Raw genomic sequence first — 27,029 nt, 5'->3', positions numbered from 1 at the left:
AGGGATGTCCCACAAGACTGGTTTTAAGCCCTGCGACTCCTGTCACCGAATGATGTCGGTGACTGATCAGCAGCTTGTGTGTCCTTGTTGCCTGGAGTACGATCACGACCCGACATCATGCTCCGAGTGTCGGCCCATGAACCCGAAAGCTTTGAGAGATTGGTCCCTAAAGCTAATGGCAGCCCGACACTCGACCCCGCAGTGCTCACGGTCTCATTCAAAATGTCTCGAGACCAGCCGCGCAGTTACGACCACTCTTCGTCCTCGAAGTCATCTGGACATTCGGGTCATAAGAAAAAGTAGTAGAAGAAGAACAAATGTTCTTCGACTTTATCCCGTCGCTCAGATGATGCGGCGAGGGAAGAGCATCGACGCTCTAGGCCTCTGTCCTCGGAGCCTCCACCTGGGTCCTCCCTGGACTTCCCCGACGTCCCGGGAGCCGGAGCCACCCCTGCCCAGCCAAAGGAGTTTTATGAAGCAATGCACCTCATTTTTTGGCAGACTGATCCACCTTCGGTGACCTGAGGCACAGGTGAGTCGGTGAGGGCCCACTCGCGTTCAAAGTCATCGGCTTCGGCCACTTCTCCAGAGGGCTCCTCTGGATCCAATCTCGGATCCACCCCAATGCTAGTTGTGCCACTGCGACCTTCTGCGGTGTCTGGTCAGACGTCGATGCTCCTGACGTTTTTGGGCCCACAATCGACCTATTCTCTTAACCGACAACCTGAGCCGGAACGACGTCGCTCGATGCCGATTCCGTTTTCTATTGGTTCACCTGGGCCCAGGGTTGAGCCAGACCCTTATGCTTACCGGCATGGATACAGGGAGAGTTTAGTGGGGCCACTGGACACTTTAGAATACCAGCTTGACCCCCAAATGGACTGGGTGCAGGAAGTGGGTGATACAAGTGTTCTAGACACCCCCTGACACTGGAATGCTCTCTCCCCTAACCGTGCCTACAGAGGAGGGTGCCACATGCTCCATGGTGGTGAGAAGGGCGGCTGAGGTCTTGGACCTTGAGCTACCTTCTGTGGAGGGTTGGCTTAACATCCTAACCGACGTGCTTCACCCGGGCTCTTCCACATCAGAACCCCTTTTCCCCTTTAATAAGGCACTGAAGGACATCCTTTTGAGTACTGGGTCCAGACCCAGCACAGGGGCTCCTGTGAATAGGACGACTGCCCGCCGCCATCGACCTGTGCCAACAGACCCAAAATTCCTCACCCAGCACCCCACGCCTGAGAGCCTTGTGATCCAGTCTTCTTCTTCTTCTTCCTCTGGCTCATTCCCTGCCACAGCAAAAAGACTGAATAATTTGGGGAAGAAAATGTTTTCTTCTGCCAGTCTTGCGCTGCGGTTGGTGAACACCGCATGTCTCTCAGGCCGCTATTCCCATACTCTCTGGGATACGGTGGCACAGGTGCTGCCTACAGTTCCGGAGGAGACCCGGACTGTCCTCTCCCAAGCGCTCGCAGATGGGAGAGATGCAACCAAGTTCATCATCCGCGGTGGACTGGATACAACAGACTCTCTAGGCAAATCGTTTGCATCGACAACACTAAGACGTCACGCCTCACTGAGAACATCTGGCTTCTCGGGGATGTCCAGCAAACGTTGATGGACATGCCCTTTCGTGGCACCTGTCTCTTTGGAGACAAGGTGGACTCTGCGCTCGAGCGTTTTAAGGATTCCCAAGCCACGGCCTGGTCCCTTGGCCTCGCACCTGCCCCTAGACCCCACCACTCCACCTCTCACCCCTTTCGGAGCTTTGGCAGGGGCACCCAACTGCGTCCTTTTTCACTGAGCCATCGACTGTACAGCCCCTGCGCAAACGCGGACACGGGATCCCACGATCTCAGGAATCAGGGAGCCAGCACGTCGCCCAGTCAACCCCCACCCCCTTCTCCTCAGTCTCCAAACCTTCCTAGTCGTTTGGAACACCTGGAGCCAGTGGGAGGCAGGATTTGCCATCGTCTGCCCCACTCTAGATCCATTACTGCGGACAGGTCGAACCTCCAGATTGTTCGGAAGGGCTAATCCCTCCCTTTCCAGTCTTCTCCTCCAACCATGCCTCCTTAATTCAACCACATATCGGAGGATCACATGCCCTTTCTCCGCGAGGAAGTCAAAGCTGTTTTGGCCAAAGGACCTATAGAGAGGGTCCCTGCATCAGAAGTAGGTTGTGGTTGTTATTCCCACAACTTTCTAGTGCCAAAGAAAGAAAAGGGCCTTTGTTCTGTCTTAGATCTTCTGTCCCTCAATCTCTTCCTTAAAAAGAAGTTTAAGATGCTGACATTGACTCAGGTCTTATCTGCCCTGGACCCAGGAGACTGGATTATATCGTTGGACGTGCAGGACGCATACTTCCACATCCCCGTTTTGCCGGCCCACAGACGTTACCTAAGATTTGTTGTAGGCCACGAGCACTTTCAGTTCACCATGATCTCCTTTTCCCTTACTAGCACCCCTCGGGTGTTCACAAAGGTGAAGGTAGTGGTTACTGCTCATCTGCGCAGGTTAGAGGTCCCAGTCTTCCCCTACCTCGACGACTGGTTGTTGAAGGTGGATACGCCCCAGAAAGTCATCTCCGACCTCCTGACTACAGCGAATCTCTTGCTTTTGCTGGGGTTCACTATAAACATGCTGAAGTCACACCTGACTCCTTCTCAGATGCTCCCTTTCATAGGAGCTGTTCTGGACACAGTGCAGTTTTGGGCTTATCCTCCCCAAAACCGAGTCCAGGATATTCGGGCTATGATACCGATGTTTAAGCCTCTGTCCTGGATTTCGGTGAGAATCACTCTGAGGCTGCTGGGCCTCATGGCCTCCTGCATCCTGCTGGTTCAAAAGGCCAGAAGGCATATGCAGGCTCTGCAGTGGGACCTGAAGTTCCAGTGGGCACAGCATCAGGGGAAACTCCCCAACAAAGTCCAGATCACCGAAGGAACTGCGAAAGATCTTCAGTGGTGGCTAACGAATCAAGATTGGGTCAATGGCAGATCCCTCTCCTTTCCCCAACCAGACATCACAGTAGTGACAGATGCATCACTTTTGGGATGGGGCTGCCTCATGGGAGAGGCAGAGATCAGACGCCTCTGGTCTCCGGCGGAATCCGGGCTTCATATCAGTCTATTGGAGCTCCGTGTGATTCGACTAGCATTGAAAGCATTTCTTCCCTCTCTCAAAGAGAAAGCAGTGCAGGTGTTCACAGACAACACCATGGCCATGTGGTACTGCAACAAACAAGGCGGAGTGGGGTCGTGGACTCTTTGTCAAGACGCCCTTGGTCTCTGGACTTGGCTGGAACATCAGGACATTTCCCTAGTGGTTTAACATCTGGCGGGCTCCCTGAATGCCAGAGCAGACAAAGTCAGCAGAGGGTGCATAGTCAATCACAAATGGTGTCTCCATCCGGAGGTGACACAAGGTCTCTTTCAGCAGTGGGGAGAGCCTTGGTTAGATCTCTTCACCTCTACAGAGAATGCACAATGTCAGCTGTTTTGCACTTAGGAGTTTCCAGCGACGCTTTTCATCTTGAGTGGAGCTCAGACCTCCTGTACGCCTTTCTGCGCGTACCACTTCTGCCCAGGGTTCTGAAGATCAGGCAAGGCCAGGCCCAAGTTATTCTGGGGGCTCCAGACTGGGCACGAAGAGTCTGATATCCTGAGCTCTTGAGCTTGGCGATCGCTCCTCCGATCAGACTGCCCATTCAGGAGGATCTTCTGTTGCAGCAGCAAAGGAGGGTCATCCACCCGAACATGTCCACTCTCCGCCTCCTTGCATGGAGATAAAGCAGCGATAGTTGACAGCCTTTGACTTTCCACCCGAAGTCTGTAACGTCATCTTCGTAGCCCAGCATCCCTCCACCAAAACGGTATACGCCTGTTGTGGGGAAAAAATTGTGGCATGGTGTATCGACAAATCTGTCGTTCCTCTCTCTGCACCTGTTTCTGAAGTTCTGCTCTTTGTTCTCTCTATCACAACAGGGCTCTGCCTTGAGCACCCTCAAAGGCTGTCTTTCTGCTATCTCTGCCTTTCTGAAACTACCTGACCAACCTTCTTTATTCAAATCTCCCATTGTAGGGAGGTACTTCAAAGGCCTCATGCATCTCTTCCCACCTATCACATTTATCATGCCCCAGTGGGTTCTAAATGTAATCCTCACATATCTGATGTGCAGTCCATTCGAGACGCTTCATAACTGTCCTTTATGGCTCCTAACCATCAAGACTTCCTTCTTGGTTGCCATTACTTCTGCTTGCAGGGTAAGTGAGCTCCAAGCTCTGTCATCTAAACCACCTTTTCTTTTTCTGGCAGTACATCCTGACAAAGTGGTACTCCACACTAGGGCTTTCTTTCTCCCTAAAGTGGTAACATAATTCCATGTAGGTCATTCCATCACCTTGCCTACTTTTTACCCACCCCAAAATCACTCACATGAGGAAGAGACACTCCACCATCTGGACCCACAAAGAGCGTTGGCGTTCTACCTTGATCGTACCAAAGACTTCTGGGTGGACGATCAACACTTTGTGGGATATGTGGGAGTAAAGAAAGGGAAGGCAGTGCAAAAGAGAACCATTTCACGATGGGTCCTCTTATGCATCAAAATGTGCTACTCTTTGGCTAAGAAGCAACCCCCTGAGGGTTTGCGAGCTCACTCAACTAGAGAAACTGCAGCTACCACAGCATTAGCACGAGGTGCTTCAGTCCTGGATATCTGTCAGTCAGCCATGCGGGCATCTCTGCACATGTTCACCAAGCACTACTGCCTGGACAGTTAGGTCCGTAGGGACGGTTACTTTTGTCTTTCGATCCTACAGGACTTCCTGGTGTGATCTTGGTGTGCAGCCCACCTCTGGGGATGGTATTGCTCGGCGATCTATTCAAAAGGTAAGGAATCTGCAACTAGAAGTCTCTATCAGATGTAACAATATATCTGGTAGAGACATATTCTAGTTGCAGATTCCTTACCGACCCGCCCATCCTCCCCACTGTGCAAACTGATTTCTAGGGGCAGGATCTTCATTAAAGGGCCCTAGCTTTGGTGCATCACTATCAGTGTTCTTCATGGCTCTGCGCTTCTGGCGTGTAAAGTCGTGCCAGGATACCGCCTATATACGACCGCGACGTCATTGCGGCGACCACAACACCTCCGACGCCCGCAGAGTCTACCGACAGCACCTGACGGCGCACAGAGGTACTGCCAGGTATATCGTTACCGAAGGTAAGTAACTTGTACACCAAGATGAAGCTTGGTTATTCGCCCTGTATGTACACTGTGCAACTGTGACGCATATAGAAAGAACTCTGCGATTTATTAGTTTGAGAACTCAATTGCTAATAATCCTTCTGCACTCACTTTCAGGAAGTCAGTTAATCTAGGATCTCTATGACCTGAGACATGGTGACCCCCAGACTATTCAGGCTCAGTCCATTAGCAGTAGATCTATGTCTTTCTTATGGAGAGACTCAAAGGGCTTCCCAGTACATTGGGCAGGGAATGCCAGTGGATCCTGTACTGGCCTCCCTCTCTAATAAAGGCCCAGCATTAGAGTTTGTCGGAGTGGCACTCTGACACAAACCTCTTGAATATCCCATCCTCTTCATCCTAATATGCTTGTAATAAGTCAGATGGTATATCTGTCATGTTTGTGATTAAATACTTGTCCGCCAAACTCTGAAGCAGGTTCTTGGTCACTTACTACAGAGTGAAGGTGGGCTACTGTATATTGACTTTCTTGGTATATTTGCTGGCATAAAAACTCTGATGTAGTTGCCAGTCCAGAGTCTGATTTTCTTATTATGAAGCACACACTTGACAGTTTTCTTACACCTTCTTCTGAAAGGGCAGAGATGAGGAAAGGATGAGGTAGGTATGCTTCAGGTACAAATAAGCTGATTACGCTAACATAGTCTTCCTTTTCCTAGCCTTAATGAACTACTGTACTGCCTGTTGTGCTCTTAGTTGTCCACACAGCAAGACAGTGAGGTAGCCATATATATTGTTTCCATATTTAGGAGTTTGGAAGCATGTGACAGGCCCACCAAAATGATTTGAGACTTGGTTAAGGGGGGGTCCACATTTCATGAGCTTATTCACTTTCACCTTTATGGCTGGAATAAGGAATGTTAAATGGGGTTATCCTTAGTGCCTGGGGTATTCAAGAGGAACTTTTTTCATGTGTGTGTTATGAGATTACGGAATGTGTTACTGTGGTCAGTGTGTCTTTATATATTTTAGGATAATGGAGCTATAGTTACTGATTTCTTTTGACCTAGGAGTTTGTTGTGGTAGCACTGTGTGGTGCATTCTGCAAAGACTGTATTTTTTCCTCTTACTTAGAGGCTGCTTCCAGCTAGTGAAGGTGGGCATATAAGTGGGTAAACAGATTTTCTGGCTATTTGGTTTTCCAGAGCTCCTTCCCCCTTTGGTGAGGAAGGTGTGGCACCTTCCTTCTTATAAGTTATAGTACTTTATGGTGGAGGTCAGTTAGGACTGCCAGTAAGCCAGCAAGGACCTTCTTTTGCTTTGTAGTCCAGGGGTTATGTGTCCGCGGGGTGGATATTCTTCACTGCCTGCTAATAGGTAGCCAGGTATGGTTTACCTCTCCCCATTTTCTCTTTTAGTTCTGGACATCATGCCAGGTTTGGTTCCTTCTCTGCCACATGCTTGAGCGCAACTATATCATTCCAAACGTATATGTAAACTGTTTCTAGATGGCAGAATGTCATAGCTGAGTTGCTATTCCACCTTACCTGGAAGTTTGTCTAACCAGCTCATATTGTTCTAAAAGATGAAGAGACTGTTTTTCTTTAGTATATGCCCAGTATGCATAAACATCAATAGAATGCCTTTTTAATTTACATTAATTTGTAATGTATTGTTTTCTTTTTATGATGTATTGGCATGAATAAATATTAAAGGCTTGTTTTTCAAAGCTTGTGAACGTTTTTGGTTATCCATAGTTCGATCATCCTTACTATCCTGTTTATTCCTTTATTAAATAACCACATTCTCTTTGTGTTCCTCTTATATGACTTACAAACTTTTCCTTTTTGCTCACACAGTACTCCCCAAAGCTCACCTAATCATACACCAACAAGACATGGGCGTTACACAGTACGTGGTGGAAGAGGGCGAAACCAAGACTTTTTAATGGAAATTCAACTGACCAAGGTAACATGATACTGTGTCATCAAGACAGAGACATTATTGTGTTGGTTTTACCATTATTGGTCCAAATGATGCATTTTAAAAATCTGTCTATGTATCTTCCACCAATGGAATTATGGATTACTTGATATGAAAATTTGAATTGTATTTTTGCATCCTTAAGACATGTTAGCTCCGATGCACTTGAGTCAACATTGTGGGGGCTGTGGGCTGTAATGCTACTGCAGCTGTTCTTTGGAGCAGAGGAAGATAAGGTTTGCCTCCCTGGCCCCACTCCCACATTGTTTGACAAAGGGCTGCTCCTCCTGGAACTTTGAGCCCAACAAGAATGCCTGGTAGGCAATTGCATCCTGAGGAAATGTTTGTTGAAGGGGCACTTATTCTTTTTTTTTTTTTTTTTTTTTACAATTTCAATTTATTTTGTACTGCCCAATAAAACTATTTAATATAGACATAAGGAGATATATTCAGGCCCTAGTGTCTAGATTGCCCAGGCTCCTTGTATCTCTCATTCATGAGAAGGAATCAGAATCAAGCTCCACGGTGGGGCGTCAAGCTATTGACCGTATTTGGAGGCTGGCTCACCTTGTCAAAAAACTCAACACAATGCCATTAAGTCAACTCCCGTAACTTTAAATGTGCAAATGCTCTTTGACAGCATGAGCTACTCCTATACGACTGAGGTAATGGAGGCTCAAGCAACCTACATCAATATAGATGTGGCAATCTATTGTATCCGCAGGGCTACAGACTTAATTAATATGGAAAATATGCCTCCCTTGTACTTAGAGATGGATACTAGCTAGGACCACTCTCTCTTGCACTCTCTTTTTCTCACTCTCATCTCTTGTTCGTTCTGGTGATTGAACCCCTAGCCCTGGCCACACAAGCAAACACAGCAATGAAGGGTGGACTATTTTGAGCATAACATTGTCCTGTTCGTGGGTGGTGTTGTGTTCTTGATTCAGAACCCAGAGTCATCAATCTTACCCCTGCTAGAAATCCTAGCAGATTTTGGATTAGTATTGGGGTACAGAATAAACAAAGATTAATCAAAGCTTATGCCCCTGAGCCTCACTGAGCAAAAGACGGAATATCTAAAAGTTAGCGTGCCATTAAAGATACCTAAAAGAGGGGTTACATTTCTAGCAATAACAGTGACCTACTCTCTAGGGAGTTATGGCCCGCCAATATTCCCACCCTATTCAAAGAAATTAAGGAGGCTGTTCAGAGGGAGAAATATCCATTTCTTTCTAAGCTGTGTCATACTGCAGCAATTAAAATGTCTGTTATTCCAAAATGATTGTATGCATTTCAGTCCTAGCCAATTAGGGTCCCCCAAAACTCTGGAGCTATACTGGCCTTTATAGTGAAGGGGCAACCCCTAATATTCCTAGTAAACTTTTAAAATCTTCTTGGCAGGCAGGGGTGTTGGTCTCTCTAATGAAATACTTCACAGCTGCATAATTCGGCATTGTTGTAGAATGGTCTAGATGAGTCAGAAAAGCACAGGGTTCACATGACCAAGCGATAATCAGATGGTCTTTTGGTATGTTATTCGGCTGCCCAGACCCTGTAGAGCCTAGTATGTTTATTATAATTGTTTTTTGGAGAATATTACTGGAGACATGGGATAGAATCTCATTAAAAAGGGGGATTACGCTTTACTTCTAGCCATAATAATCTGGTGTTTGGAATGTCACACAACGGCTTAAGGGAATGTACGATAACATCTGACATGTTTATCAATAGAAATATTGGGTTCTTCAAAGGCTGTAAGGAGGTTTTTGGAGTAGGAGAGTCACAAAGGTCCAACAGATTTGGCACCGGGTGATGCTGATGGAAGCTAGGTTGGTAGCCACAAAATAACTGACTTAAGGCAAGACATTTTGTAATCTCATCCTAGGGCACATTGTGTTAGATATCTAGCCTTTGTTAAGTCTTGTGAACTCTGTTGAACAGTACTCTTGAAGATACCAGACAGGAAGGGAGCCAAACTTTGGAAATTAAACAATTGGAAAACTGGGAAAAGTTGTGAAAAGATATTTAGGAATGTAGTTTATTAATGCACCATATGGAATCTTCCTTACAAATAATGATGGTGTGGTACTTGACTCACACAGGCTACACATTATTAGATGCTGGAGGGGATCTGGAAAAGAGGGAAGGCTGTATCATATTTGGTGGGCCTGTTGCATGCCAGCCACATGCTTGGAAGAGGTGGTAGCATCTATTAAATAAATCATGGGATTTGCTTTTAAGTCCATTATTACTCTAACAGGTGGGAAGAAATTATCCTGGGTACCTGGAGACCTTATAATTCAGTTACTCTCAATAGGCATGATGACTATTGCAAGGCAATGGAGACACAAAGCAAATTCAAAATAGCATATATTGTGCTGGGAATATTAGTAGTTTCCCTAAATAAGGAAAAATATAACCTTCTGAGTGTCTAGTTACCCATATTGGAGTAGGTGGAGATGGCCAACTGGTATGCATGTACAGATGCAGGATCTAGAGAAGCTGATGTATCACTGGAATTCTTTCACAGTTTGAAAATAATATTTTTTAGGAAATTATGATGCTACTGAAGTCAGCTCTTGAAGCTCAGCCCAAAATGCCACAGTGCCATACTTTTTAAAAATGTTCTATTTTTATTTTTAATTTGACCAGTTAACTTTCCGTCTTTACTTTCAATTGATGGTATTATATTCGATTGCGTTTTCTACATCTTAATCTTGATAGAATTGGGTCAAATCTCAACCAAATACTTTCGGGCGGGCCTCGCCTGGTCCAAGGCCTATCGCCACATGGTTAGAGAGATGTGAGACCCTAATGGGACGGATGCAGTTTAGATTCTGTCCTCTGTGCCACACCACGTTTCCACACATGGATCACCATCAAGTGAGTAATCTCTGCCTTTCCCCTGATCACAACACTTAGGGACCGAAGAGCTTGCAGTCTGGAAATGGCGCCTAACGCAAAGCAGCACCCCAGATTTTTTATGGGAAGAACATGTACAAGAAGAGCTGGAGCAAGAAGGGGCATTCCCCGTCTAAGACTCGACTCAGACCTTGATAGTCAGGACATCACTTTGGCGCAAGTCATAAGTAAAACAAACAAAAAAAAAATCCCCTTCCTCCACCTATAAAGACAATCAGAAAACTTACCAAAGAGGCCCCACCGAACCATTACTGCCCTTGGGCCTTGATAGGTCTCTCAAACTTACTTCAGCTTCTCTGCCTTCGGGCTCGGCTCTGAAATCCGGAAAGACTGTAGCTAGGTCTTCAAAAGCGACCTTTATTACTTCAGTCTGAACAAAAGCATCTAAGACTTCAGAAAAGTCTGGGACTGACTACTTCATTGCTTACAACTTCGGCACCGAAAATTTCGGTACCGAGTGGAATTAGACGTCTGTTACTTCAGAGTCGAAACGTTTTCATTGTTCCCAATTGAGCCTATGTTGGAAAATATGGGCGCTAAGCAGTGAAAAATTCATATTGAAAAGGACACAGGAAGAATTGTGGTTTTGCCCACCATCCATGTTTAAAAGAAGCCTTCTTTTCAGGAGGAACTTGACACCTCACCTTATCCTAAAAAGCAACATAAAGAGAAGGCTTCTAAATCTGCAGCAGCTGATCCTCTCCCAGCTCTGCCTACATCTCTCGCATCTCCACCTCCTCTTTCTCCTCCACCTCATTCACCTCATTCTCAAGTAGAGAAACAGTACACACCACAGGGTTCACCTGTATATGGTAGGGAAGACATAGGGGAGATCCAACAAGACCCTGACCCCTGGGATACTTATGATACGGATCCTATTATAAATACAGATCCAGATCCATATCCTGCCCGCCCCTCCCCTCAGAAGACACCACTGGGTACCAACAAGTCACAATCTGCAATTACACAAGGATCCCATAGAAGATTTTCTGTTTGATACCCTCACCAAAGCACACAGAGACATACAGTTCCTCCCTATGTTACCAGAAATGCTTCGTCAAGTGCGAGACATTTTTAAAGAGCCTTTGCATTCCTGTGGAATTATGCCTCAGGCAGATAAAAAATATAAAGCTGCTCCATCTGACCCAGTATATATCCGTTCACAAGTCCCTCTAGATTCTCTTGTCACCACCACAACCAGGACAAGAGTAAATAGCCAGGCTACAGGAGATTCTCCCCCACCAGAGAAAGAAAGTAAAAAGATTGATGCAGCGAGGAAAGGGGTTGCTACACAAGTGGCCAATCATTGGCAAATTGCTTGCAAGATAAGATAGAGCATTCTGAGATGAAATGGAAGATATTCTTCAACACATCCTAGAAGAACACCGTAAACACGCACAGCAAATTGCCTCTGAAGGTCAGAAAATTGCTAATAACTCAAATAGATGTGCACGTGATGCAGCAACAAAGCTGCATAAGGGGTCAATACCAGTATCCTCCTTAGAAGACATGCCAGGTTTAGATGTTCTAGTTTCAAACCAGAAGTCCAACAAGCTGTCCTCAGTATGCCTTTTGATGGAGAACACCTATTTGGGTCCCAGGTTGACTCCAACCTTGGAAAAATAAAAATAAAAGACACTGACACAGCTAAAGCTATGGATGCTTTACAAAATCAGCCAAACAGGTTATTTTTTTCCTCCGCTGAATGTATTGGGTTGGCTACGGAGGGACCACATCATCTGATCACACCAACTCACAGCACTGTCAAACCTCTTCCTCCTACTCTAAAGGGTTTTTCAGAAGAACATATAGAATACAGTTCTAAGGGCAGGGGAAAAACCACCAACACTCGTGGTTCACCCTCCGCAGCCAAACATTGACTACCTCCACATTCCACTCCAGTAGGGGTGAGTCTTCATTTTTACCACTAGCAATGAACAGAGAGAACATCGTACCAATGGGTCCTATCCATTATCCAACATGGTTATCGCTTAGATCTTATGTCAACATCCCCCGAATATTCCACCTTGCAGACACAAAATGTCAACAGAACATCTCACTCTTTCAAAAGAGGAGGTACAATCTCTACTATTAAAAGAAGCAATAGAAATTGTCCAATACAACATCAAGGAACAGGAGTGTACTCTCACTACTTTCTCATTCCCAAAAAAGACAACACTCTGAGACCCATTTTGGATCTCCGACCACTAAACCTATATATTCTCTCAGAACATTTTCTTATAGTAACTCTTCAAGATGTTTTTCCATTAATTAAAAAAACTACAAAAAGGCGACTTTTCTAGATTTAAAGGACACCTACTTTCACATTCCAATTCATCCTGCACACCGCAAATATCTTAGATTTGTAGTGACAGGGCAACATTATCAGTTTAAAGTTCTACCTTTTGGATTCACATCCGCTCCCATGCTATTCACCAAGTGTCTCATAGTAGTCGCAGCTCATCTTGAAAGGCAACACATAAATGTATTTCTGTATTTGGACAATTGGTTGAACAAAGCCAACACTTTAAGTCTATGCAAGTTGCACACTCAAACAACAGTAAACCTTCTTCACAAATTAGGGTTCACCATAAACATCCAAAAATCACACCTACAGCCTCTCCAGATTCAGCCGTATCCAGGGGCTATACTCAGCACACAATTGGGGCTTGCTTACCCCAATCCAACACGTGTACATAATTTTCAACTAACAATTTCTCAAATATGTCAATCAAATGTACACAGTCATTACACTAATGCGACTCCTAGGCATGATGGCATCCTGCATTGCCGCTGTCCCTCATGCCAGATTTTATATGTGGCTTCTACAACAGTGTCTCTCGACAATGGTCACTAGCTCAGGGTCTTCTTCAGGATCTAGTGTTGGAAGATCGCATAGCTTACAACTCTCTCCTGTGGCGGAATTCCAACAATCTACTCATAGGGCGTCAGTTAGAAGACCCTGTTCCCCAAATAGTTCTAACCTCGGATGCTACCCTTTGAGGATGGGGGGTTCATCTCAACAACGTCACAGTGGAAGGATCAGGGGTGTGGAATTTATTAAAGTATCTACTTGTCCATGGGACAGATAGCTTCTTAAATCTACTTGTCCTGTAAAAAAATCTACTTGTCCCTTTGGTACTGTGTAATGTGGCGACAAATTATAGCAGCAAACTCGTTATGTAAGAGCTCTGATAATAGACTCTCTGATTATGCCAGGTCTACTACTATAGTATGCTTGCACACTTGCAATTTCAATCCCTACTATAGCAATATTGCCACCATTGCGCAGACCTACATACAGGGGCTGGAGGAAGCAGTAAGCAGTAGTTCCAGGGCTGGAATGGCTTTGAGTCTGCAAACCTACTAACTTGCATGTTTTAAGGATTTTCACCAGCTCTCCTCTAATATTTCCCATAAAGAGAAAGGTTGGAAATTTACTCCTGACAGTGGCAGAAGTAGAAGTTCTTCCACAGTTGGGGAAAAAAGTGGTTGGAGGGAAAGTGAACTTGTAAACGCTCAAAAGATTTTCACATGAGCAAATCTACACAAGCAGATTTGCTCGTGCTAAAATACAGTTCACAAATATTTTCTAGGAGTACGATTTCCTGGTCTACTTCTGTAGGTTCTTGTGATTTCATGAACACCACTATTTCAAAGACATATACCATGGTTACACCACTGGTGGCAATGTGTACTTTTTGAGACCAAAAACATATATATTTTTTTGCCAGTGTTTGTTACAGTGGTGAGGGCCTGGCAGCTCCCACAACAATAAAGTGTTACGAAAGCCATGTCAAAACAAGACATGCACTGACGAAATCAAAAGAGACAAAAACAATGTCAGATCAGGTGGCTTTGCCAGTGCTTGTTTATTTTCATGCTTCCCATAATCGTGTGGAAAAAGGTTACACTGATTTTCCATTAGGAATATTTTTTGGAAATACTAGCATGCATCAACACATTTTAATAAATTACACTTCAGAAAAATAGCACGTAAAATTTCATGTTAGTGAAACTTTTTTCCCTACTTGCGTTTTTTCTGAACATTTTACTTTGAAAGCAAAGAATCATCACTCTTGCTTCCAAGCTTCTGCAAACATTTGCATCTAATCAGAGAGCATTCTGGGAGCCTCATATCATTAAACTTTTCAAACGTGTGTACACTTTTTTTTTTAACTGGAACCACTGTCAGTAGTGCAGTGTGACCTTAAAACGTTCATTTACAGCTCTCACACTTATAATGAAGGTTTCTCAATAATGAACCATAAATACAAGTTTGAACAGCATTAACATGTGGGCACACATATTACCTAAACTGCAGACAGTTCCCTTCTCTGTAAAATGGCAGCCAAAGGGTTTGTGCTGCTGGGGGTTGGGCCCACTTGTCCCAAGGACAAAATAAGCTTGAAAACTTGTTGCCCTTGACCCCAAATAATATGTCCCGGGGGTCAGGCGATAGGAATTCCACATCCCTGAAGGATCATGGAACTCCAGTCACCACACCTTACACATCAGTGTTTTAGAACCTCAAACAGTCTTTCTAGCCCTAAAGGCATTTCTGCCTCACTTAATGCACACATCTGTTTTGATTCTCACAGACAACATCACTGCAATTTATTATCTACAAAAACACGAGTGGACACGCTCTCTCTAGTTGTCTGTTAGCACAAACAATCTGAAGGTGGGCTTAACATCACCACATTCATCTACTGCTAAAATATCTCCCAGAGCCAGACAATTTGACAGACCTGATAAGCAGCACGCTGCAACAACTCCATGAATGGGAACTCCACCCAGTAGTCCTTCAAAGGTACTTTCAAAAGTGGGAAATACCTCTAATAGACCTATTCATCACTGCAGAAAACTCAAAATGCCAAAACTTTGCATCCAGTTACCCACACCCCCTGTCCAAAGGCAATCTGGCTTACACATCAATTCGGTTGCACATAGCTGCGATTGCAGTCTACATACAAAATAGACAACATACTTCAATATTTAAAATAGCAGTCATTAACCCCAATAGTGCGGGCGTTGGCCACTAGCCGACACCCTCACACCCTCCCTGGTGTGGGTCACCACTAGTGGCCGACACCAGAGAGGGGGTTACAAAGATCTTCTGGTGCGTTGCACCAGAGGATTTTTTTTTTTTAATACCCTTTTGGGAGACACGGAAGAGCCTCTGTGTCTCCCCCTGCCTCCCGCCTGCCTCTCTGTGACATCAGCGTGCTGCGAGGCGCACTGACGTCACACTTCGTTTTCCGCACCAGAGCAGGAAGCAGCAGGTAAGGCCGCTTTCTGCTCCAGTGGGGAAAACAGCCCCGAAAGGGCCTCCCACCATTTGGGAAGGTCTTGTTTGAAAGGGGAGATTATTCCCTTTTGAACTGGCTGTGGATCGCCAGAAAACCCCACTAGACACCAGGGATTACACTTGGGGGGTCAGCCCCCTCTGAAAACAGCCCTTCCCCCCAGTGCAGGTCATCACCAGTGGCGGACACCAGGGAGGGGTTTGAAAAATCCGGAGATTTTTATTTTATTTAATACCCTTTTGAGAGAGATGGAAGAGCCTCCATGTCTTCCCCTACTTCCCTGTTCCCCCACTCCCCTTTTGTGACATCAGTGTGCAGCGAGGCACGCTGATGTCACACTTCGTTTTCCCCACCAGAGCAGGAAGCAGCAGGTAAGGCCGCTTTCTACTCTGGTGGAGAAAACGGGCCCGAAAGGGCCTCCCCACCGTTCGGGAAGGCCTTGTTTGAAAGGGAAGATTATTCCCTTTTGAACTTGCTGTGGATCGCAGCTGTGCTGCAATCCAAAGCCAGGAAACCCCACTAGACAACAAGGATTACACTTGGGGGGGGGGGAAGGGGAAGGTTCGGCCCCCTCTGAAAACAGCCACCCCCCTTAACCTCCCAAACCCCCTCCCCCTGGGGGCATAATATATTAAATGTTAGTTTACCCCTAGGGGTTAAAAATTAATTAAAAAAATATTAATTTTTCAAAATGAAATTGACAGGGGATCACCTGTGAGCGTGGCTGACCCCCTGTGGGGGGCAATTTTTTTAAATAGCTGTATGGCTTCCCTGGGGGCCACGATCACCCTCTCCGGGAAACCATACACCTATTAAATATATATATATATATATATATATATATATATATATATATATATATATATATATAATTATAGACATAAATAGATACATACATCTTCATATAGATATATTTATTTATATTTATATATAAAGATATGTATATTTATATATAGATATAGATATATAGATCTAAATATATATATCTATTTATAGATCTATATATGTAAGTCAGACATTACCTGCGCTATAATACAAATGAAATGTATGTGGAGGGGGGGCTATGGAGAGATTAACGGCACTTTTGCAGGGTGGTAGTGAAAGAATACGAGGAGGAGGTCATGGGAGTGGGAGCACCAATAATGATTGTCGGACGGGTGCCAGAGGCGCTAAAGACAGTAACGATTGGTATATGACAAGGTGAAATAATAGTGTGTCTTTTTTGTTATTTTGAGTGTCTTGAGTAAACGTGCTGATTGAGGGAAGAAGCGAACGGAAGGTGACCTTTACTGTTGCACGCATCACACATGCACCCACCAGCAATTTTTGACTGTCTATGTAGGCTAGTGTTTTAGAGCAACAGTTTAGCCAGTAGCAGAGATGGCGTCTCGTTATAGAGGGCAGCTCTGATGTAGGATTAGAGACTGAGATAGCAGATACTGAGACAGCATCTGAGGGATAGGACAATTGCGCAGACTCTGGGAGTGATTTTTTTATTCGGACTCACATTCGACAAATCCTCTTCCAGTGATTCTGAGAGAGGTGATGAGGACAATCCGACTGTCCCTTTGCAAGCACAGTCTTTGCAACGGGACAGTAGCGAGTTAGCCTAACCCAGAGAGCAGGTGCATGTGGCAGCAAGCACAGAGAGAATGCACTCTCGGGAGCTCCCCAATTTAGTTCAAACCCAAATTACACCACCCAAATCATATTGTGAAGACATCAAAATTATCTATCACAAAACAACCTGGTTTTGTAAGGCAGGCACTTGCGTTTTTGGTCCTGGGCTCAGTGGCCATATCAGGAAACCTACCAAACCCAGACATTTCGGGAAACTAGACACCCGGGGGAGTCCACAGCGGTGTGGCTTGTGTGGATTCCCCAAAGTTTTCTTACCCAGAATACCCTGCAAAGGTGAAATCATGACAAAATCTCTATTTTTTCTTGCTTTTGTCATACAAACTACAGAAATATGCTGGGATCCACAAAATTCCCACCACCCAGTGTTTCCTCACCTGTTCTGATAAAAACGCTACCCCACTTGAGTGTCTGTACCTAGTGCCTGCGTCAGGAATGGATCACCCTAGGGTCAACAGTTGCCCTCATGTAAGGACTAACATGGACTGTTGTGTGATCCATTCTGGCCATGGGCACTAGGCCTCCCCACACAATTGAGGTTCATTTTTTATCGGGAGACTTTGGGGGGATGCTGGGTGGGAGGAAACTTGTGGCTCCTCTCAGATTCCAGAACTTTCTGTCACTGAAATGTGAGGAAAATGTGTTTTTTTGCCAAACTGTGAGATTTGCAAAGGATTCTGGGTAACAGAACCTGGTAAGAGTGCCACAAGTTGCCCTATCGTGGGTTCCCCTAGGTGTCTAGTTTTCAGAAATGTCCAGGTTTGCTACGTTTTCCTAGGTGCCGGATGAGGTAGAGGCCAAAATACACAGCTAGGCACTTTGCAAAAAACAGGTCAGTTTTCATAAGAAAAATGTGATGTGTCCATGCTGTGTTTTGGGGCATTTCCTGTCGCGGGCACTAGGCCTACCCACACAGGTGAGGTCCCATTTATATCGGGAGACTTGGGGGAATGCTGGGTGGAAGGAAATTTGTGGCTCCTCTCAGATTCCAGAACTTTCTATCACCGAAATATGGGGAAATAGTTTTTTGTTGCTAAATTTGAGGTTTGCAAAGGATTCTGGGTAACAAAACCTGGTCAGATTGCTACAAGTTACCTCATCCTGGGTTCCCCTAGGTGTCCAGTTTTCAGAAATGCACAGGTTTGGTAGGTTTTCCTAGATGCCAGCTGAGTTAGAGACCAAAATCCACAGCTAGGCACTTTCCAAAAAAACCATCAGCTTTCAATGTAAAATTTTGATGTGTCCATGTTGTGTTTTTGAGTGTTCCCTGTTGCGGGCACTAGGCCTACCAACACAAGTGAGGTACCATTTTTATTGGGAGATTTAGGGGAATGCTGGGTGGAAGAAAAGTTGTGGGTCATCACAGATTCCTGAACTTTCCATTACTGAAATGTGAGGAAAAAGTATTTTGTTTTCTGAATTTTGAGGTTTGCAAAGGATTCTGGCTAACAGAACCTGGTGCGAGCCCCACAAGTCACCCCATTCTGAATTTCCCTAGGTGTCTAGTTTAAAATATATAGGTGTTGGAAAATGGGTTATTGGTAAGAACAGGTAAGTACCTACACTTAGCAATAGGCCACTAGCCGCCACTTAGGTCCAGTTAGGTCTCAATAAATTAAACCCAGCTCAACCCTTGGTAGCTTGGCAACAAGTGACAAGGCTTTTCTTAGGAGACAAAGCGTAAAGCATCCAAATATCACAAAACAGTAATTAAATAAAACACAGGAAACATTTATTTCATCATTATTTTCACATTGATTTACACGTTGATCCACAGTGGGCATACTTCACCTATGTGTGGATTTGCACAGAGCACATTGCTGTTGATATTGTGCATGTGAATAATGTGTTGTTCTTTTTGTTTGTTATTCTTCTCATTTCAGGTCCCTGCATTGTACTAATATTCCTTATTATAGGTTATATTTACACATAGGATTAGGTAGTTTAGGTCCCGAAGAATCGCGTTAGATCCATAGGACATCAATAGCGAGAAACATGTTGACCTTCTGGTGAATCGTACAGGGGATCCTGTGCGTACAATTCCTAACCTCAAATTGAGTGAGGAAGTGAATAATTTTTTGGGGAGCGTAGACCTTGTTCTTTTCTCTCCCCGCTCTTTGGTTTTAATCATGACAGTGGTTGGATTATTTAATAAAATTTGCCTAACCTCTAGTTATTTTTAAATAGAATTTTTCCAATCCTATACCCTATTCTTTCTAAACCGGGCATATATCTCAAAAGATCTCCCGCAAAGAGCCCCCCTTGAGGGGCCCGTCAGGCATTGCAGCGCCGGCCTGACGTGGAGCAAAGCCCGAGGATGAAGCATGTCACCTTTGGTGAGTGAGGGCTCTTGTTCCAAAATAATTAATTTTTCCAGGGACCTGGCTTTCTTTCTTCTTTCTTCTCTCTTTTTTATGATCTTTTCCTCAGATCAGGACCCAATGTGTTTTTCCTGATTATACTTATGTTGTGGAACTGTGTATACCTTGTTTTTGTACATGTATTGGGAGCTCTATACACAGGACCAGGATTTTTCTATCCAAATCTCCCTTTTTCCAAACCCCTCTTTTAGTTGGTTTTTGATAAAAATTTAAAACCATTTTATGAAAATAGGAAATATTTTTATCTTTAAAATGACACAAAAACGAATAAAATCGGATAAAGGGAACCACAGATATGATTTTTGTAAAGAATTAATGTTTTTTGCGCTCAGAAATGAATTGCGCCAATCTGGTCATCTGGTCGCACCTCGACCGGGGCAAAGTCAAAGTTTAAGGTCAGCCGCAATGGAGCCCTGCTCGACTATAGCCCATGGGAGGCCTCGGTCAAAAGTTTAACTTCACACTTAGTTCTTGAAGATTTTCTTCAGCTGGACCAAGTTGCCAGTCCAATCTGACCTCCTGGAACTCTTCCACGGATATGCGTCGTGGGAGCCCTGGGTGGAGATTTTTACCTTTGGACCTAGTTGTTTTTTCGAGATAGAGGTCCTTCGACCGGGGCAAACCTGAATCTTGAGCGACGTCCTTGGAGCCCTCTTTAGATGCATTGCCTGGGAGGTCCCGGTCAACTTTCTACGTACGGACTTAGTCACTTTTTTGGAGATTTTCTTCACCGGGAGGAACCTGCAAGTCAGGCCTGGTCGCAGCTGAGGCATGCCGGCTAGGGTTTCCGCGGTGGGTCGTCCCCTCCATGGAGCTCTTTTTAAAAAAGTTCTTCAAACTTCTGGATCTTCTCCCAGATGTTCTTTCAAGGTTCTTTTGAGGTCCACAGCTCACCCCAAGGTTCCAGAAGCTCTGAGATGCTCCTTGAGGATGCGGACTACAACTCACAGAATGCACCTGGCACAAATTCCTTTTTGGCCACTGGACAGTGGCCAGCTGGTCAGTTTCTTCAGGGTTTAATGCAGGGGCCTCTGGTTAGCAATTTTTCACCTGTAGCAAACAGGAAGTCCCTCCTTGAACCAGTTGAAGCCAGGCAAAGTATTTCTTGTGGTGAAGCCCAAGTGTCCAGCTGGTGTAGCCCTCTAGAGTGCAGTGTCCAGGTGCAGGCCAGGGGTCCTGCAGGGCATTCCTTCTTCTCCTGTAGTTGTTACTTGTAGAAATCTGAGGTGTGGGTGGAGGTCTGCCAGTTTTATCCTTGCTCCTAGGTGAAAAACAGGGGGGTCTTTGTTCTCCAATCAGGTGCAGGGTCCTACCCCCTGTGATGGCCTCTTCCTGGGAAGGGTGGCAAAAATCAGTCCCAGGGAACAACATTCCTCAAAAATCCATCATGGCTGAAAATGATTTGTGGAGGTTATCATCTGGCTGAGCCCACCCACTGGTGTGGCTAAAAACCCTAAACACACCCCTCTCCTGCCCTCTCCTAATCTAATCAAGGGGGCACCTAATTGTCTGGGTTTGCAGGATGTGAGGGAGGTGTTGGATTGCTACAAATGTTCTTCCCTGCCTTTTAAGACCAGTTTGGCAGCCCTCCCACTTCCTGCTTCTCCATCTACTGAGGGATGGTCTCCTCCCCCAGGCACATCTCTTTGTGTTCAGCCCAGGCTCCTTCACACCTCATCAAGGCAACCTGGCCTGGCTGCGAGAGGCTGGCCAACCAGAGCAGAGCACTACAGGGCTGATGTTGGCAACTTTTTAGGTAGATTCTAAAACTCTTTAACCGAACAAGATATATTAAATCCAACAATTGTAAATTGTGGGATTAATTATAACAATTAATTTGATACCCCATTTGAGGTATCTGACACTTAAGGGGACTTTATAAATTAAAATAAAGTCTCCCATTTCCAGCCTATGGAGGCCATTCACTACAATGAGGGAAAACTGAATTTGGCTGTTTTACCTCACCAGGGCTTATAAAACTATTTGTATAAGGTCCCTGCCTATAGTTACATGGCACCCAATTCTAGGGGCACATAGAGCACACCTTGGGGGTGACCTATATGTAAAAATAAGGTAGTTTAGGACTTTGGAAGTACTTTTAATTCCAAAATCGAATTTGTATGTAACCTTGGTTTAAAAGCAGCCAGCAAGGCAGGCCTGCCTTTAAAATGACACTAGGCGCCTCAGCAGTTCACCTATGCGTGCACTACCTATGCTAGGGTCCCTAAACCTACATGCCACATGTATACTACGGACTTATAGGTATGTTAATATTGCCAATTATAATTAGCCTAATTTGCATATACACCGAGCACTGCCCCTGAGTCTGGTAAGCAGTACCCAGGGCACAGCCAAGAGTCAGTAACCACCAGTATCTGTCCAAAAAGTTTGGGGGCGACCAGGGCAAAAAGAAGGACATTTTTACAATAGGTTTGCTAGGTTTCCCAAGGTGCCAGCTGAGCTAGAGACCTAACCCGACAGCTAGGCACTCTGCAGAAAACAGGTCAGTTTTCTTTGGGAAAATATGATGTGTCCACATTGTGTTTTGGGGCATTTCCTGTCAAAGGCACTAGGTCTACCCACACAAGTGAGGTACCATTTTTATCGGGAGACTTGGGGGAATGGTGGGTGGAAGGAAGTCTGTGGCTTCTCTCAGATTCCAGAACTTTGCAGTACCGAAATCAAAGGATTTTGGATAACAGTCACCCCATCCTGGATTCCCCTAGGTGTTTAGTTTTAAAAAATGCACAGGTTTGTCAGGCTTCCATAGGTGCCCGCTGAGCTAGAGGTCAAAATCCACAGCTAGGCACGCCAGATTTCAATTTAAAAATGTGATGTGTCCATGTTGTGTGTTCCTGTCGCGGGCACTAGGCCTACCCACACAAGTGAGGTACCATTTGTAACAGGAGACTTGGGGGAACACAGAATAGAAGAACAAGTGTTATTGCCCCTTGTCTTTCTCTACATTTTTTCCTTCCAAAACATAAGACAGTGTGTAAAAAATAAGTCTATTTGCAAAATGCCCTGTAATTCACATGCTAGTATGGGGACCCCGGAATTCAGAGATGTGCAAATAACCACTGCTTCTCAACACCCTATCTTGTGCCCATTTTGGAAATACAAAAATGTCCTTGATACCTATTTTTCACTCTTTAGATTTCACCAAATGTATTGCTGTAGACCTGGTATACAATGAAAACCCATTGCAAGGTGCAGCTCATTTATTGGCTCTGGGTGCCTAGGGTTCTTGATGAAAATACAAGCCCTATACATCCTTGCAACTAGAAGTGTCCAGCAGACGTAACAGTATATTGCTTTCAAGAATCTGCCATAGCTGGAAAAGTTATAGAAAAAAACGTGGACAGAAATGGCTCTTTTTTCACCTCAATTTCAATATTTTTTTATTTCAGCTGTTACTTTCTGTAGGAAAACCTTAAAGGATCTACACAAATAACCCCTTTCTGAATTCAGAATTTTGTCTACTTTTCAGAAATGTTTAGATGGAATACAGCATTGGTTTCATGCCCATTTCTGTCACTAACTGGAAGGAGGCTGAAAGCACAAACAATAGTAAAAATGGGGTATGTCCCAGTAAAATGCCAAAAGTGTGTTGAAAAATGTAGTTTTCTGATTCAAGTCTGCATGTTCCTGAAAGCTGGTGATTTTAGCACCGCAAACCCTTTGTTGATGCCATTTTCAGGGAAAAAAACACATGCTTTCTTCTGCAGCTGTATTTTGGCTAATTTCTTGGTCTCCTCCAGGGGAACCCACAAACTCTGGGTACCCTTAGAATCACTAGGATGTTGGAAAAAAAAGGACGCAAATTTGGCGTGGATAGCTTATGTGGGCAAAAAGTTATGAAGTCCTAAGCGCGAACTACCCCACATAGCCAAAAAAGGACCCAGCCTGGTGGTGGGGCCAGGGGGGATAGATGGGGGGGGACGCCCAGCAGCTAAGCGGTTAAAGCTTTCATGTAAGGTCTTAAAAGCTTAATCCTACCTGGAATCTTAATATTGTACTTACTAACTCATGGGACCTCCTTTTGAGCCCCTTCACTCATGTCAGTTACAATTCCTTTGTTACAATGTAGCTTTTTTAGTAGCTATTACATCACTCAGATGTGTTAGTGAACTACAAGCATTAATATTAGAAGAGCCTTTCTGTCAAATACACAAGGACAGAATTGTCCTGAGTACAAACCCTACATTTATATCAAAAGTAGTTTCACATTAATCAAACCGACTTTGGCACGCCTGGGTGGTGCCTATATAGAAATACAATGTCATATCTTGGGCGGATGATGACAGACGTAGAGCCAATCAACGCCCCCTACTGGCGATCAAGGATACTGCTTATGTAAATCTTCTAGATCCAGTCTGACGCCTGGGGAGATTTCAATGGTAAGGAATCTGCAGGTAGATATAGTCTCTACCAGATAAGGCATTACTGAAGGTAAGTAAATTGCCCTTCACTGCTAACTTTGACTGTGGAGTGGCTCCCACAAAATCCTGTACATCATTGTTTACTAATTCCTTTTGGCTTGCATTAATTATATTATTGCTACACTGTACACATGCTGATTTGTGCCAGCCTCATTTCAGAGTTGTTACTTGCTGGAAAGGTTTGGCAAGTTTCTGAACTGTCAAGACTCTAGTTGAGTGAAGAATAAAAATCCAAGTGCATGTCTTCCTGACAAAAGTGCTTGTTGCTCTTTTAAGGCCATTTTTGGGAAGGTGTTTCTCAGCCGTATTCTCCAACACAGCATCCATCATGTCAGTTTTGAACATTCCACATCTAGCTATTTTGTGGCAGACACATGTAAGAAAATCCAGAATCAGTAGACTTTTTCCTCATTCATTTTATTAAAACAGATGGGGAAGCTCATCCCTAAACTACTCCTGTTCTTCTATTCTGTACAGAGTGGTAATGCTTTTCAATGTATGTTGGAATGATCCTCTGTGCGGAAGCGCCTAGGGGCATGTCAGGGTCCCAATACTTAAACTAAAGTTTCTGGGATGAATCCCGCCCTTTCAGTCAGATTTCTCAGTTCCTACATATCAACTTGTAGTGTGGAGTATGGCGTTGTTAAAGGTAAAATGACTCTAGACTTCATCTCAAAGCCACAAGGATAGTGACAATAGCCATCCTGCACCATGCAGTATATATGGTTTTGGCAACTCACCCTCGAGTGGAATGCACACCACTCAGCTCTAAGAAGATTGTTTAAAGAACCATGGGCCAGATGTAGGAAGAAAACATTTTGCGAGGTGCAAATTGCGAGTACTAGCAACACGCAATTTGCACCTCGCAAAATGTTATGCAGAAAGGTGTCTCAGACACCTTCTGCGACTCGCTATGGGGTCGCAAAGACCCACATCATGAATGTTCATGAGGTGGGTCGCAGTTTGTGACCCCATAGCGAGTCTAGGCACTCACGGGGATGGTGGCCTGCTGGAGACAGCAGACCACCATGTCTGTGACTGCTTTTGAATAAAGCTGTTTTTTTTTTTTCTTTTTGCAGCCCGTTTTCCTTAAAGGAAAACGAGCTGCAAATAGAAAAAATACCGAAACCTTTTTGTTTCGGTTTTTTTCAGAGTAGGCAGTGGTCCATAGGACCACTGCCTGCTCTGAAAAAATATTTTTGTTTGCATTTACAAAGGGGAAGGGGTCCCATGGGACCCCTTCCCGTTTGTGAATGAGTTACCATCCACTTCAAGTGGATGGTAACTGCGAGTTGATTTGCGACCGCTTTCGTGGTCACAAATCAACTCTACATCGCGATGCGGTCGCAAATAGGAAGGGCACACCCCTTCCTATTTGCAAGTCGGAAACACATTTTGCGAGTCGGTTCCGACTCGCAAAATGTATTTCAGCATCGCGTGAGGCCTTTTGCGCCTCGCAAACGGCGTTTTTCGCCGTTTGCGAGGCGTAAAAGGCTACCTACATCTTGCCCCATGTTCTCAGAAAAAAACTGAAAACATGGCTCTTTAAACAATCTTCTTAGAGCTGAGGTCAATAAGGACCACAACAGGATAGAGAATCCTAGTGCAGGGACACTCCTAGAGGAGTAACCATGCACTTTATAAGCTTGATAATATAACATAACATGTTCGGTGATTAGGAGCATAAAGCAGAATATGTGGTTTGTGCATCATGTTGATTTATGAGATGGGGTGTAGGGCTAACCATATGACTTTGCATTAATATTGCATTGATTTGCATTTATGTAGTGCTCCATAGGACAGATCATCACTAAAGCACTTTCAGTGGTTGAGCAGCATGCTGTTCCATACATTTTGGATATTGAATGAGAATTCAATACTTTCATCCTCTGCCTTCAATTTGACAACAGAAATGCTACTGCATGCACCTTGCCCGGTGGCCCTTTGGGTACACACCCCATGGCTGTGATATCAGATCCAGTCCCACTGGTTTGGATGCAGCTTGTAGATACTTTTGTAGCCTACCCGACCACAACTTCTTTTGGCTACACAACATGATGAATACTTGTAACTGTCGATTGGTCACATTAAAATATATCCCCAAGCACCAAACTGGATCCAGATGATAATTTTGTAGCAGTGCTCCCATGTGCTGCTAGGTGACATTGTGCGGTTCCACAGTGGCTTTGTACTGCAGCGGAAGTGATGAAGTGGAACTCAGCCTTCCAATGACTTCCAAATTATCTGTCATATTCTGCTAGGAAATTGTGTCCCCAGTGAAGATGACGTGATTGTCTGTGCGAAGACAGTAGGAAGAATACGCCAATCATGGATCCGCACTAAGTGTTTGCGGTGCTTGGTCTCTAGCCATTTCCCTAAGAGATGTGAATTGTGCCTTTATGCCTCCTATGGTAATTCACAAGTGGAAATTGAAAAGCTCTATGTTGCTAAGCATACAAATAGGTTACAGTAAAAACACAAATCCCGCTCTGTCAAGTCCCTGGTGTGCTCACCGTCACCTCCTTGAGGATGCTTCCTTGATAAGCCTGCTTACCTGCCGAAGTCTTTTGGTAAGTCGAAGTCTAGACATAAGCGCATCAAGGCAAACAGGACTCAGCCGCATCCCACCACTCTAACAAGGTGGCACAACGGCATAAGGATAGAGATTATACTCCTCCTTTGTCACCTGAATATGAACAGTCCTTCAGTTGGTTCCAGCACACCCTGTGTTTTGCAGGCTATTTTTGACCCCAGAGACAGTGGCTTTTGAAGGGGCTATGTGGCAGCCCTTCGCTGTTATTCCATCTTTCTCTGGTGCACTCCCAATCACTGCATTGGTCTCTAGTCGGATGTCTGCTGGCTGGTCTTTCCACAGTGCTATGTGTCAGCCCTCCTCCCCTTCCACCGCCCTCCCTCCACCAAAGCCCGCTGCCAGTATCAGGCCTGAACAGACTCCTGACTTGGCCTTTTCATTTACACCAGAGTCCACTTGGTTCCTTCTGTACGGACACTGACCCTGAATCTGCCCAGGACTGACTAACATAAAGTCTCAACACTGATCTCTGACCCCAGAACAGCCTACTCCCAGGCTATGTTTCACCTCGAAATCACTAAGGCTCAGCCAGTTGTTATTCAACAT

The 27,029-nt window shown here is 44.8% G+C and overlaps 1 protein-coding gene across 2 annotated transcripts in view; it reads left to right on the top strand.

Moving 5' to 3' along the window:
- ATG2B (autophagy related 2B) overlaps positions 1-27,029 on the top strand; it is an 860,766-nt gene that overhangs the window by 590,858 nt on the left and 242,879 nt on the right. For both annotated transcript variants that reach the window (XM_069208269.1, XM_069208268.1), the window contains exon 32: positions 7,072-7,180. In XM_069208269.1, coding sequence (XP_069064370.1) covers positions 7,072-7,180 — 109 coding nt within the window. The remainder of the gene's footprint in view (positions 1-7,071; positions 7,181-27,029) is intronic.

This window comes from Pleurodeles waltl, chromosome 9, assembly GCF_031143425.1.
Source record: "Pleurodeles waltl isolate 20211129_DDA chromosome 9, aPleWal1.hap1.20221129, whole genome shotgun sequence".
In the NCBI taxonomy this organism is placed as follows: domain Eukaryota; kingdom Metazoa; phylum Chordata; class Amphibia; order Caudata; family Salamandridae; genus Pleurodeles; species Pleurodeles waltl.
This window is presented reverse-complemented; position numbering and strand designations above follow the sequence as displayed.